The sequence below is a fragment of the Antrostomus carolinensis genome, unplaced genomic scaffold, assembly GCF_000700745.2.
Source record: "Antrostomus carolinensis isolate BGI_N321 unplaced genomic scaffold, ASM70074v2 Scaffold42657, whole genome shotgun sequence".
NCBI classification, from domain to species: Eukaryota; Metazoa; Chordata; class Aves; order Caprimulgiformes; family Caprimulgidae; genus Antrostomus; species Antrostomus carolinensis.
The window spans coordinates 547-12460 of record NW_010330260.1 but is presented as its reverse complement, the minus strand read 5'-3'; the positions used below and the strand labels follow the sequence as shown (position 1 = coordinate 12460).

The 11914-nt window shown below is 38.8% G+C and overlaps 1 protein-coding gene across 1 annotated transcript; it reads right to left on the bottom strand.

Annotated features, from left to right (window-relative positions):
* Window positions 1-210: 210 nt before the first annotated feature.
* LOC104517838 (S-adenosylmethionine synthase) lies at window positions 211-11569 on the bottom strand (the record flags this gene model as incomplete). Its single annotated transcript, XM_010172874.2, has 7 exons — window positions 211-313; window positions 3611-3744; window positions 6541-6723; window positions 8171-8389; window positions 9651-9794; window positions 10448-10560; window positions 11447-11569. Coding segments are annotated over 7 exons (1019 nt in total), but the record flags the coding sequence as incomplete, so codon positions are not given.
* Between the last annotated feature and the right edge of the window lie 345 nt (window positions 11570-11914).

Genomic DNA, 11914 nt, shown 5'->3' with positions numbered 1-11914 from the left:
CTGTTAACATACAGTTATGTATGCAGATACAGCATACATTTAAAGCGTAAGGCAAATATGAGATTTAGAAATTAAATAAAAAGAATTTTTAGTAAACTATTAAGTACAGAATGTAATTTAAAAAAAATAGATTTGGCCTTTTCTTTAACAGCTTGAAATTTCACCTGATTATTAAACCACCTGTCAACTACGTGCAATGTTCTGAAAAGCTTAATACACAAGCTTTTTGGGTATTTCCCACGTAAATTCTTCTCTCCCAAAGTGACCATAGCATGCTGTTTTTTGGTAGATTGGCCTCTTCAGATCCAGCTCCCTTAATTAAAAAAAAAAAAAGAGCAGGTCTTACACTTAACTCTACTCCAGTGTATATTATGATTTAGACACATCAGAGGGATAATTAGTATTATCCCTGAAAGAAAGACAATAAAACCTAGGTGTTGTTTCCTTGCCCAGTGACCCCAATTTACAGCTGGAAAGGTAGTGAGCTGATGGTTTCAGTCTTAAAGTGACTAGGATCAGTCAGCTTTCTTCACGTGTATCAGAGATGCAGTAAGTATGCAGTTAGGCTTTATAAGCATTACAATGCAGAAGCATGACAATTGGAATAAATTTCAGCTGTACCTGTGTAAGCATCAACGTGTTTTCTGTTATTGCAAGCGTAATGTAGAATATTTTCTAATGCTACTGTGCCAGAAAGACAATGATGATCTCAAAAGAAGCAGCCAAAGATTGAGCCAAAGTCTAGTAGACTGAGTAACTGTGGAGGTTTAACTGCTTATATAGATGCACAAAGTCACTATTCAGAATGGGACTTAAAACTGGTTATGACTAGGTAAATAAGAAGGTGCAAGTCATTATTATTGCATTTTAGCTTGCATAATATAGCAGATTGCAGCTGTGTTAAATGATTAGCCACAGGTATCTACACAGAATTTTATCTTTATTTCTTGAAAGGCCTGAAACATCGTATTCTACTTGGGCTTTCTTCTATTTGGTATTGTGTTGTTTAGTTATCTGTGAAAGCATGTTTAAAATAGATTATTAATATCATAAATTGCTGGAGAAAAAATTGGTTGAGGAATGGCCAAGTAAGGAAAGAAGCACAAATGCTAACAGGATAATGAATACGTTTTAGATGGTGAAGAGATTACACATTCTTGCACTTATGGTGCCATTTATGATGTACAGCAGCTAAATCTCGTTTCAAGTAGTATTTTGTGCAACTTTGCTGCAATGGCTACTAGAGTCATTTGTGCCTGTCCCTAATACAAATGCCATTGAAATGTGTATGCTGACTAAATGAAAAGTGAGACATCATGAAGTACTTCGGTGCATAGTTGATTAGAATGGACAGCCAGCACCATTTACAGGATTTTTTAAATTGTGAGGTAATATTTAACAAGGCAATATTCACTCAACGATGCTCATGTTTTTGCCTACTTTCTTTCCTTCTTACTGGCTTCTCCACTTCCAGGGCTATGATAATGTATTTTTAAAATACAACATTTTTGAGCATACCAAATAAAGAAAAGTGTCTGGGAACCACCACACAAATTGGCGATGGTGATGAACTGCTGTAACGACAAAGGCGAAGAAGAATTTTGATTATACTTGTGAACTGGTAACACGTGAAAAACATTACCTAGCAACAGAAGTTGCCATAACACCTTGCATTGTCTCAGACTATTAAAAATGTAAGTCAGCTCTATTCTCAGCATGTATGTTCAGGAAACGTTCTGAAAAGGAGCACAAAAAGGCTGGCCACATGAGTGAAATGTTGATATAGCTTGTCAGAAATACCTTTCCTTTTTTAAGGAAAAAAAGAGACTTCGTATTCACTAATACATTGACATTTCTCCCCTCAGTCAAATATGCTCCAGATTCCTCTGGAATATAGAGACTAGAATGATATTAATAGCTCTGGATTTAAAAAATAAGTGAATCATTAAAAACATTTTCCTCAACCAATTAGATAGTTAACATGTATGGTTTAGCATTTTAGAACAGAGGTTTTAAAAGCTGCATTGCTCCAAGTGAGAAAGTGGTTTCTCTGTGCATGGAGCCAATGGATACCTTGCTGGTATCCATCTGAGGCTTGAGCTCCCATGTCAATTTTACAGAGTTTAGTAAGAGGTGAACTCGCCTGTGGCTGCTCCCTTAAACAAGGAAAGATATACTGTTTCTCTCCATTAGCTGTGTGTTTCATGAAACTTTTTAAGAAGTCTAGCCTGTAAAGTTTGGTGAAAATCAGCCAAAAGATTTGAAAGTTCTTCAGGACTGAGAAGGTGAGCCTGTAGCATTATGTCTGAGGAAGCTCTACTACAAATAGGCAAGAAGCTCTGCCTCCTAAAAGTTCATATAAAGAATCATATTTGTAAGTCATGAAAGGGAGAAAAAGAAGGAAGAATGCTAGTGCCAAATTACAGCTCCCTGGAATGTAAGTGGGTAACCGATAATAAAGATAGGTGCTGATCTGCCTCTCTCTCATCATTCTTCTCTCAAAGAAAAGGGTAATTCCCATGCTTCTTTAAGTGCAAGGATTATGTTAGTCTTAAAGACCTGCTTTTTAAGGTCCAGAAATATTCCAGAAAGTAATATAGCTGGGTTCGCTGCATGAGGCAGTGTAAGTAGGTTTGCATTTTCTTGTCCTCTCTGACTGCATGGTAGCCTCAATGACACTTCTGATCACAACTGAATTTTCACTTTGAGGTAGTTAATCTCATGGCAGGATTTTTATCTTGTTCTGTTTTTTAAATACTTAGAATATTTCAATGGCTTACCAAACCTTAACAGAGCATTAAAGAAATCTGGATTGCTTTTTAATTAAGTTTAGTTGACTTCAAACAGGCTGCATGGCAACTAGAGACAGGGTCTTGGTGTTGAGTTTTTCTGATGCAGAAGGTAGGTTACATTTGCACCTCATGAAGAAGCTAGTCACTTAAGGGTATTCTTTTCTTTTCTGGGCTAATGGCCAATATACCCAGAATAGCAACAGCAAACACCATAATGCCACTATTGTGGTCGCGTGACCTCAGCTTCTGTGCATGAGTAAGGGCAAATTACAGCACATGTAGTCCCACTCATTTCAATGGGATTGCCTGTGAAGTGAGGGCACCAGAACTTTCCATCTTTGTGGCAGCTGTCTCACAAGCTGTTGCCACCTAAAGATCAAAGGCAGGTATCCTGGTACTTCTTTCAGAAAGAGACAGTATTTCTGGTGCCTTCCAGATAAGGCAGGGATTGGGAGCATAACACACTCTGTAAACGAACTGGAAAGCCTAACTACATCTAATATTAAATTTTAATTCGACTTGACGAAGAACACTACCACCTGGCTAATGAACATCAATGTAGCACACTACCAGAGTTACACGGAGTTATGACATGGTACGATTTAGACCAGGCTTACTTATTCAGTACATTTTGTGACCAGATTTGTTAACTGGCCCTTGCAGGTTGTACTGGGTGCATGGTGAGGGAAGAGCAGAAATGACAGCAATTATAGATTTACAATCAAGGTGATTTTCATGAGGTTAGGAGTCAGAAACTTTAACATTAAACTGTTAAAGACAGCATTAAAAATATTATTCCCTTCAGTAAATACACAAACCTTATGATAGCTCCAAGGCGTAGATCAAAGTTTTTCTGCACAATCTCAAGCAGTTCTTCTTCAGATCTGTCTGATGTTCCGTAATGAAACACTGAGATCGCAAGAGGATGACTCAGACCGATAGCATATGATAGCTGTAGAACAAATGCATACAACTCAAAGACAGTTAAAACAGTCCTTTGTGCTCTTAGATTAAGAGAAAAGAAAGGCTTATCTGATGTATCAGGGGAAGATTTCATGCACACCTTTTCTGCATAGAGCAAGCTAGGGGCAATGTTTTTTCTATTTGTCTTTTATGTTAGAAAATTATCTGTTTTCCTTAAAGAATGCTCATCCTGGTGAAATACTGCACTCCGTGGAACTTCATCCAACGTTTCCATGTACTTTTTAAAACACAGCTATCAGAAGTAGACAAAGTAACCCAGGAAGTGTTCCCTGCAATTTCACTTCATTCAAAGGAGGACAGAGGAGCTCTATAGCTCCTTTCTGACATGCAAGAATCACATTCACTTCTTTTCACTACAGCACTGCACAGCACAGCACTGACAGGTTCTCCTGAAATGTATTTGCTTTTATCATCCATTCCCTTTCCAAAATACAGTCCTGCTGCAGTATAGGCTAACGCACACTTCACTGTCTTCCATCATGGTGTATTTGGATGAAAATATGTTTTGCTTGAATGTGACTAAGCAACACAAACTGTTCTGTGGCTTTCCCTGGTCTTCCTCATTGTGTCTGCTTCCTACAGATTTCAAGAAGAAATAGTTCTATCTATGTCCTTCTTAGTATATAGATTCTTGTATCTATATACTTCTTAGTAACCAAGAATTTATTTTTATTAGAAACTGACCTAATCATTAATATCTTCCCCTTAGCTAATTTTGAGATCATGTGAAGTCTGTTTATCATTAACCAGCAAGCTGACAATTCTATATCTATCTCTAATAAAGCCTACATGGTATTTGTGATAATACACAGCTGAAAGTCTGCAGTTCCCTCCGTTATCCATTTTGCCTTTCAGTATGAAAAGGTGGTTAGCATGGAAACAATATCCATGGCAGCTCAATTGTCAGCTTCTGTGGAGGCTGGCAAGGTCTTGCTGTAGCAGACACTAATAGGCCAAAACCACTTCTGCATTTCCACTTGATACCTTTTCCCTTTTTTTAGTCTTTAATCCAGCCTTCTGTGACTTCACAGGACATTTGCTTTTCTGTTCTTGCATCCTCCTCTCTCCTCCCATCTTACCTTCATTGCTAATATCTGACATCTCCATAGTTCGCTGTTAACAAAATCAATCTTGCTTTCCCTGGAAAGGGGCCTTGTTCCTAATTGGAATGTCATTGATCATAACCACATCCAGTGGTTATGATCTCCTCTGGTCCACAGAGAAAGGAAAAGGTTTTAAACATATCTCTGCAGCAAAGTAGCAGCCAGATCACTGCTACGTTTTACTGCAGTGATTTGTTTTACTGGGTTGAAGTTACTACATAGCAGCTACTCAGAATATGTATGTGTATAAATTAGTATTGCAAACTGCCTAGACAAACCTAAATCATTTAGCATTCACACTGGGTCCATGTTTAATGGTGAAACTGTCTAGGGGTCAATAAAACACCTCTTTTTACTTCTTAGACTTAGTAGTCCCAAAAATTCATGCACAAGGAAGGAAGTTCATTTATTCTGAGCATATAAGACTGATGAAAGTTGTTCTTGTATTAAATTCTTAAAAACAATTGAATTTTGCTTTTAGTCACACTTCACATCATAGTGGCACACTAGGAAGACACAATAGAGAACTCACAGTAACTTTAAGGTAATTTCAAACACACCTTACAACTAATATGACCATATGTCTTCGTTTTGCTAGGATAGAGTTAATTTTCTTCTTAGTAGCTAGTAAGCACTGTGGTTTGGTTCCAGTATGGAATTTGTTATGAGAAGAATGTTGATAATGTACCAATGTTTTTACTTGCTGCTGGAAGTCTAAGGACTTCATGTTTTGCTAGTCTGTAAGTGCAAAGGACTGGGCAGAGGGGGGAAGCATAGTAATTAGCAAAACCCAAATTGTCATTTGGATATGCCAATAAGATATTCCATATCATAGCATGTCATGTTCACTATATTAATGGGAGTTGACTGGAAAGCTGAGGATTCTCTTGGGGATCGCTCAGGCTCTCTCTTCCAGGATTGCAGTTTCAGCTTCAGGACTGTCTCTGCTCTGGGATCACTAGCTGGAGACAAGCTGGGCATTGGTCAGTGGGTGGTGAGCAATTGCACTGCATATAACTCATTTGCATATTCTATTATTACTGTTTTAATAATAATTATTTTTATTATTATGTAATTTTTATTATTATGTAATTTTTATTATTAAATTGGTTTTATCTAAACTCATGAGTTTTCTCACTTTTACTCTTCTGATTCTTTCCTCCATCCCACTCGGGCAGAGCGAGTGAGCAGCTGTTCAGTTTGGGTGCCAGCCAGGCTAAACCCACCACACCATAGAATACAGCAGGTTGCACAGCTACCTCTAGACACTGCTAACATAGCTGTCTGTAATGTGCTGTGCAGACCAGGCTGGAGCACTGGGCATGCACGTCTGTGCACAGGATCGCCAGAGTTGCTGGAAGTAAAAGCAAGGATGACACAAAGAAGTACCCAGACTAGGAATGGCAGCAGAGTTGGAGAAAGAATACTACTGAGAACACACTCCTTGTTTCCAGTCTGTCCAGGCCAGTGTCTCTCTGGCTTCCCTCATAGGGCTCCTTAATAACACATCCCCAAGAGGAACTTTCTGGAGCCCCATTCTAGTATGATAAATGCTTTTCTGAAACTACACCGGGGCTGTGATGGTAGTATGTGTTCTGATGGGGGTGACCACGTAAGAGAGAATTTCTGTTATGATATATTACTTTCACAATTGCTCTTACCTGGATTAATACTCTTCTACAGAGACCAGCTTTCACTAGAGATTTTGCAATCCAGCGAGCTGCGTAAGCTGCAGAACGATCAACTTTGGAAGGATCTTTTCCAGAGAATGCACCTCCACCATGGGCTCCCCAGCCTCCATAGGTGTCAACAATGATCTTCCTGCCAGTCAGTCCAGCATCACTCTGCAGGACAAACAACTGAATATATTAATCAGACACGACAGTTTACCCAATCCCATACTAGGTTATTGGGTACAGCTTTGGTTTATATTTGCCTCAGACACAACTCATTGTTCACAGTGTTTGCCTTCACATGCAACTGTTTAATGAATGAGGTCTACACGATTGGAGTATTTTTCAGAGATGTAATAAGCCATCTGTGCTGCAGTTACTTTTGAAGACTGATAAGAAAATGGCACAACTGTAAACATCACAAAAAGTGTGCTCCCTTCAAATCAGCAATCATGAAATATTCTCTCTGGACTGGATTCTCTCAGTATTGGATTACTGGCCAATGACTTCACTTAGTAACACTTGATGGAGGCCAACAATTTAGAGATACAAAAGCTTTCCTGAAAAGCAGATCACTTATGACCTAAAAGGTTAACAAGCTTCACCTAGATACACACACTAAAGGGGAAGCAGAGGCTTCAGAGGGCTGCAGCTCAGTGCTGCCAGCACAAGAGTACTGAGAAATTCTAGCTGAATTCACCTTGATGGTTCACTAGTGGCCCAAGGACCACTTGGTCCTACTCTTCTTTCTTCTTGCCTGCCTGTGCCTCCAATAATAGAGTCCTATCATCTTGCACAGACATTTGCCTGCCTCCTACAACTTGATGCAAATTGTTCAACCAGTAGAGAATTACTTTCTGTCAGATTAGCAAAGCTGGTGACTGCAAGCTGATAAACAAGCTCCAGAGAGTTGAGAAAGAGGATAAACTACATTAATCCAATAATTTAAAATCCCCAGATAAGTAACACAGGAGTAAAGCTGACATTTATTCCTCAATGAAAGCGGTATCCCTACACCATCCCGGTGTGATCATAAGCACACTGTGTAGTTTTAATCCTTTATTGAACTCTTTATACAAAACTAGAGAGTTTTGTGTAACTAAACTTTTTACAATTTCACAGCAATGATCTGCTTACCTAGTACCAGCACCTGGAAAGCAGAACACATATCAAATTCTAATGAGTGTGGAGACCTAATACATTAAGGTTGCCCTTGAAATTTGCTCAGCTTTCTGAATAACTTCAATGTAGAAGATCAGATCTGTTGTTATTTCTGGTTTTGATTTTTACTGTGAAAGCAAAGAGATACTTCCAGTCAGGCATTTTAGCATATAACTAAAGGGCTGGCTTTTGGTAATTTAAAATACTTTCTGGAAGCAAGACAAAGATCCAAGAATCTTTATATTTGTCTGTCCAAGCAGGTACAGCTTAAGTTTAGATGCCAGCTGTCTAGTAGGAAAACTCCAGTAGAAATTACTGAAGCTTTCTTAAAAATATATAGACTTTCTTGGTTAAAGGTATACCAGTTCATTGCACTTTTATGCAAGAGAATATTTAGAAGCACGTGTCAGAGTAGAATCCAAGTCTGTATAGGCTGTCCTCTTTCAAAGTACCATACCTTAGGACCACCTTCTACAAACTTTTCACTTGGAAGGAGATGATAAACTGTGCCTTCATCAAGATACTTCTCTGGAATTACTTCTTTAACAACTTTTTCCATTAGCTCCTCCCGTATTTGTTGCAGAGGTATGTCTGGAGCATGATTTACTGAAATGACAAGTGTGTGCACTCTGATGGGCTCCACTGCACCATTACTCTCCTTGTATTCCATTGTGACCTAGAAAGAAAAAGAAGGGCAGTGAACGCACAAGGCCAAGAGCACCAGTTTGAAAACTGAAAATGAACCTCATACTTACTTTCTGCAGAAAAAAATAAACAGATTAAGGGAAATGGGATGAAAAATGATGGATTGTTGTCCTTGCTTAAAATCACTGTAACAACCTACAGAAAGTACTCCAGTACCACTATCAAAATAGTTAACTAAATGATACTACATGTATCGCCACATAGAAGCAAAATAACAACAAGAAGGTTACAGAAGCCTAAGATTTTACTGGCAGATGCTAAAATCATTCATAGTTTGTCATGTTAACATAACTTCAAATAGACAATCACCAAAATAAAGCAAAAATAACTTGTGGAAGATCCTGCTCAAATGAGCAACTATAGATTATTATATGATAGGCTGCATCCTTTGCTACCTATTGCATGGATTTTATGTGCATGCAAATATATACTGGCATTGCTCCATCCTTTGTATAGGTTTTGTTGCAGACTCAGAAGGCGTCTCTACTTTTCCTACCCTTCAAAAATCCTTGGATAGATACAATGTAAGGAAATCAGCCTATTCACATGTTCTATGCACTGCTCACAAAAGGCAGAGACATGATCCATGTTGTCCTGCAACAACAGCAGCAGTATAACTCAATGCAGTTCATCCCCACTAAGCAACAGAAATTAAGACTAAAACACTTTGCTGTTTTTGAAGTGCCACATGTATGGCTTTCCCTTCCTCTCCTGCACACTTCACAGCCTGGAAGACAGAGACCTTACTGCCTTTGAGACTGTCAAAAGTGCATCACTCTTACAGTAGGCTCAGTGACTCAACCACTTAGCTCTGCAACACGGGTGTCAGTGGCTCTGACAACTGATCAAATACAGTATACGTGAGGTTTGAAACAAGAACAGCCCTGTTTTAAGTGAGAAACCATAGCACTATCCCAGTCCATGCTTCTGGGATGCTGATATTTATTCAGAAAAAAACCCAGCTGGTTGTCAGTAATTTGGTGATCTTAATTGCCAGGGAAAAGAAGCAAAATACAGGTGTTATTTTGAAGAAACCTGCTAAGACACTGATAGAACAGTTTAAACAAACCATGTGTGCTACAAACAAACATACCTTATGAAACTCATACCACCTTGGAACATGAAAATGACAGCACCATTTTTGACAAACATGAATTTTGATTTAGTAGCAGACAGAGTAAATTATTTCTATTGTTTCTTACCTTTATGGTTTATGCATTTACATTACAAACCTGTGTTTTCCCATCTGGTCTAACCCAGGGCCATGTTCCATTTCGTTCCAGAGCCTTTATCCTTGCAGTCAGTTTGTGTGCCAGGAGGACTGTTAAGGGCATACATTCCTCTGTTTCATCAGTGGCATAGCCAAACATCAAACCCTGCAATGAAAAACAGGGAATGGCACTGAAAAACAGCTAAATAAGCCACTTGTTTCCATGTTCTCTTTCCATTTCTGCACTTGCCTTTGTCACATAGTACTTTAAAACCTCCCAAGCCTAGAAAGAGACAGCTGTAACATGCCGAGTGAAGACATTGATATATAATCAGCCTGAAATAACATTTATATATCTGCATGCACGAGAATCCAAGCCACAGCAGGGTCTGGTTCCCAAGAATGACTGCCTTAGACATCCATCAGAATCCACCACACAAGCTTAATCAACATCAAGCTCATAGACTGCTCAGTCTTCTCACACGACAGCTAAAACAACACAGCATTTGATGCCTAAGAAGCAAAACCAGGCTACCCAAAGGACTTGAAAGACCAGAAACTGACATCTACCGACAAAAAGCCTAATTGTAGCTCTATCCAGTAAGGCCACTGGATATGGGAAAAGCCATTTTCACTGAGACTAATAAAGGCTGTGTTGCTTTTTTTGCACTTCTGGTGATTAAGACAGTACACAGTGTTTAGCTGCTAATCCTTCTATTTTGAACAATAGCTTTTAAGGAAAGGTTCTGGTCCAACGCAATTCTAACTGCTTGTGTATAAACTAAGTTTGAGTGAGTGCCTGGAATTAAGTCCCATTACCTGATCCCCTGCTCCAATGTCATCATCACTCTTGCCACAGGACACAGCATTCTTGATCTCTTTACACTGTTGTTCTAAGGCCACTAAAACTGTGCAAGTCTTATAGTCCAGTCCTAATGAAGAGAGTTTTGTAAAGTTAGGACACTCTCGAGAGTTCACAAATTGCTGGAGAAGCTTTTAGGGATTATCTAGTTATCTTGGCTAAAACTTTTAAAACTCTCTGCATGTAAGCTTGCTATACTAACTTTTGTATTGCTAATAGAAGCAGACAATCAGCACATTTATATAATGACCTCGGGATGTGGGGAAGTTCTAATTTGAGCTCTTGAAACTGAGAGGATAAGTGTAATCCTACAAGCTACCCCACCAAAGGTTGTTACATTGCTTATGATGACTAGGATTCAAACCATTTATGTATTAAAGCTGGGAGAGGAGAGTGGAAAATGTTACCAGAAACTGGTATTCAGTTTTTCTTGTAGTAGGTTTTAGGGTTTCAGTAGAATTAGAGAAAAGCTGTATATGTCATGCATGAAAAGGGAAGACAGGAGCAGAATAGTCATGTAAGGGCTCAACTGCTGAAAGGAAGCCACTTTAGGAAATATGTTAAAAATACATAAGAACTTACTTGGGTGTGAATGTCAAGTTTCATAGGCATATGCACCCCAAGGACAAGGAACACCAGTGTTTTTACAACAGCTTTTAGAAACATGCAGATGTAACCACCTTCTGACATTTGTGAAAACATTAGTTATTCTGCATCAGAGAAGCAAAAGGTACCTGGCACCTTCAGGAATAACTCTTTTACAAGTTAAAATAGCTTAAATTACCTTAAAATAGCTCCTTCAACACCAGGCACTGAAAAATGCACATCAACATCTGTGCAGTTTTCTCCTAGACCTGGATACACATTTCATTTTATTTTCTGGAAGGTCATAAAAACATGTTTTTGGCCACATGCAGAACAGACCCAAGAAGAAACACATGAAGGATCTCACTCACCTTTGGAAGAGTCATCATACCCTATCCTTTTAAGAGTCTCTCTTACAATTTGTTGGTAATCTACTATAGCCTGAGATGTGATCTCTCCACAAAGCAAAATCATTCCAGTTTTTGCTACACACTCTGCATAAAAAAAGATGAAACATCAGAATTTTACTGCTACTATTTTAGAGTTACACAGGGAGTTCTTGAAGAGGGTTCTATGAACAAAGGATTAGTCATAAGGGAAACTCAGCCTTAGCATACATATAGGTCTCTTCTCTTCAGCTGATAGAAACGTGATAGTTTCACTAGAACATTAAAATGACTGCATGGGGTGGAGAGTCCATATTTCCCATTTATCCTATCTCCACAGTGGCCAGCAGCAAACATCTATAAGAACAGGTGAAGTATATAATGCTGTTCTCCAAATACTTCCCTGGTCTCCAACAATTTCAGCTCAGGGTCTTCCTCAAGCTAAAGGGATAT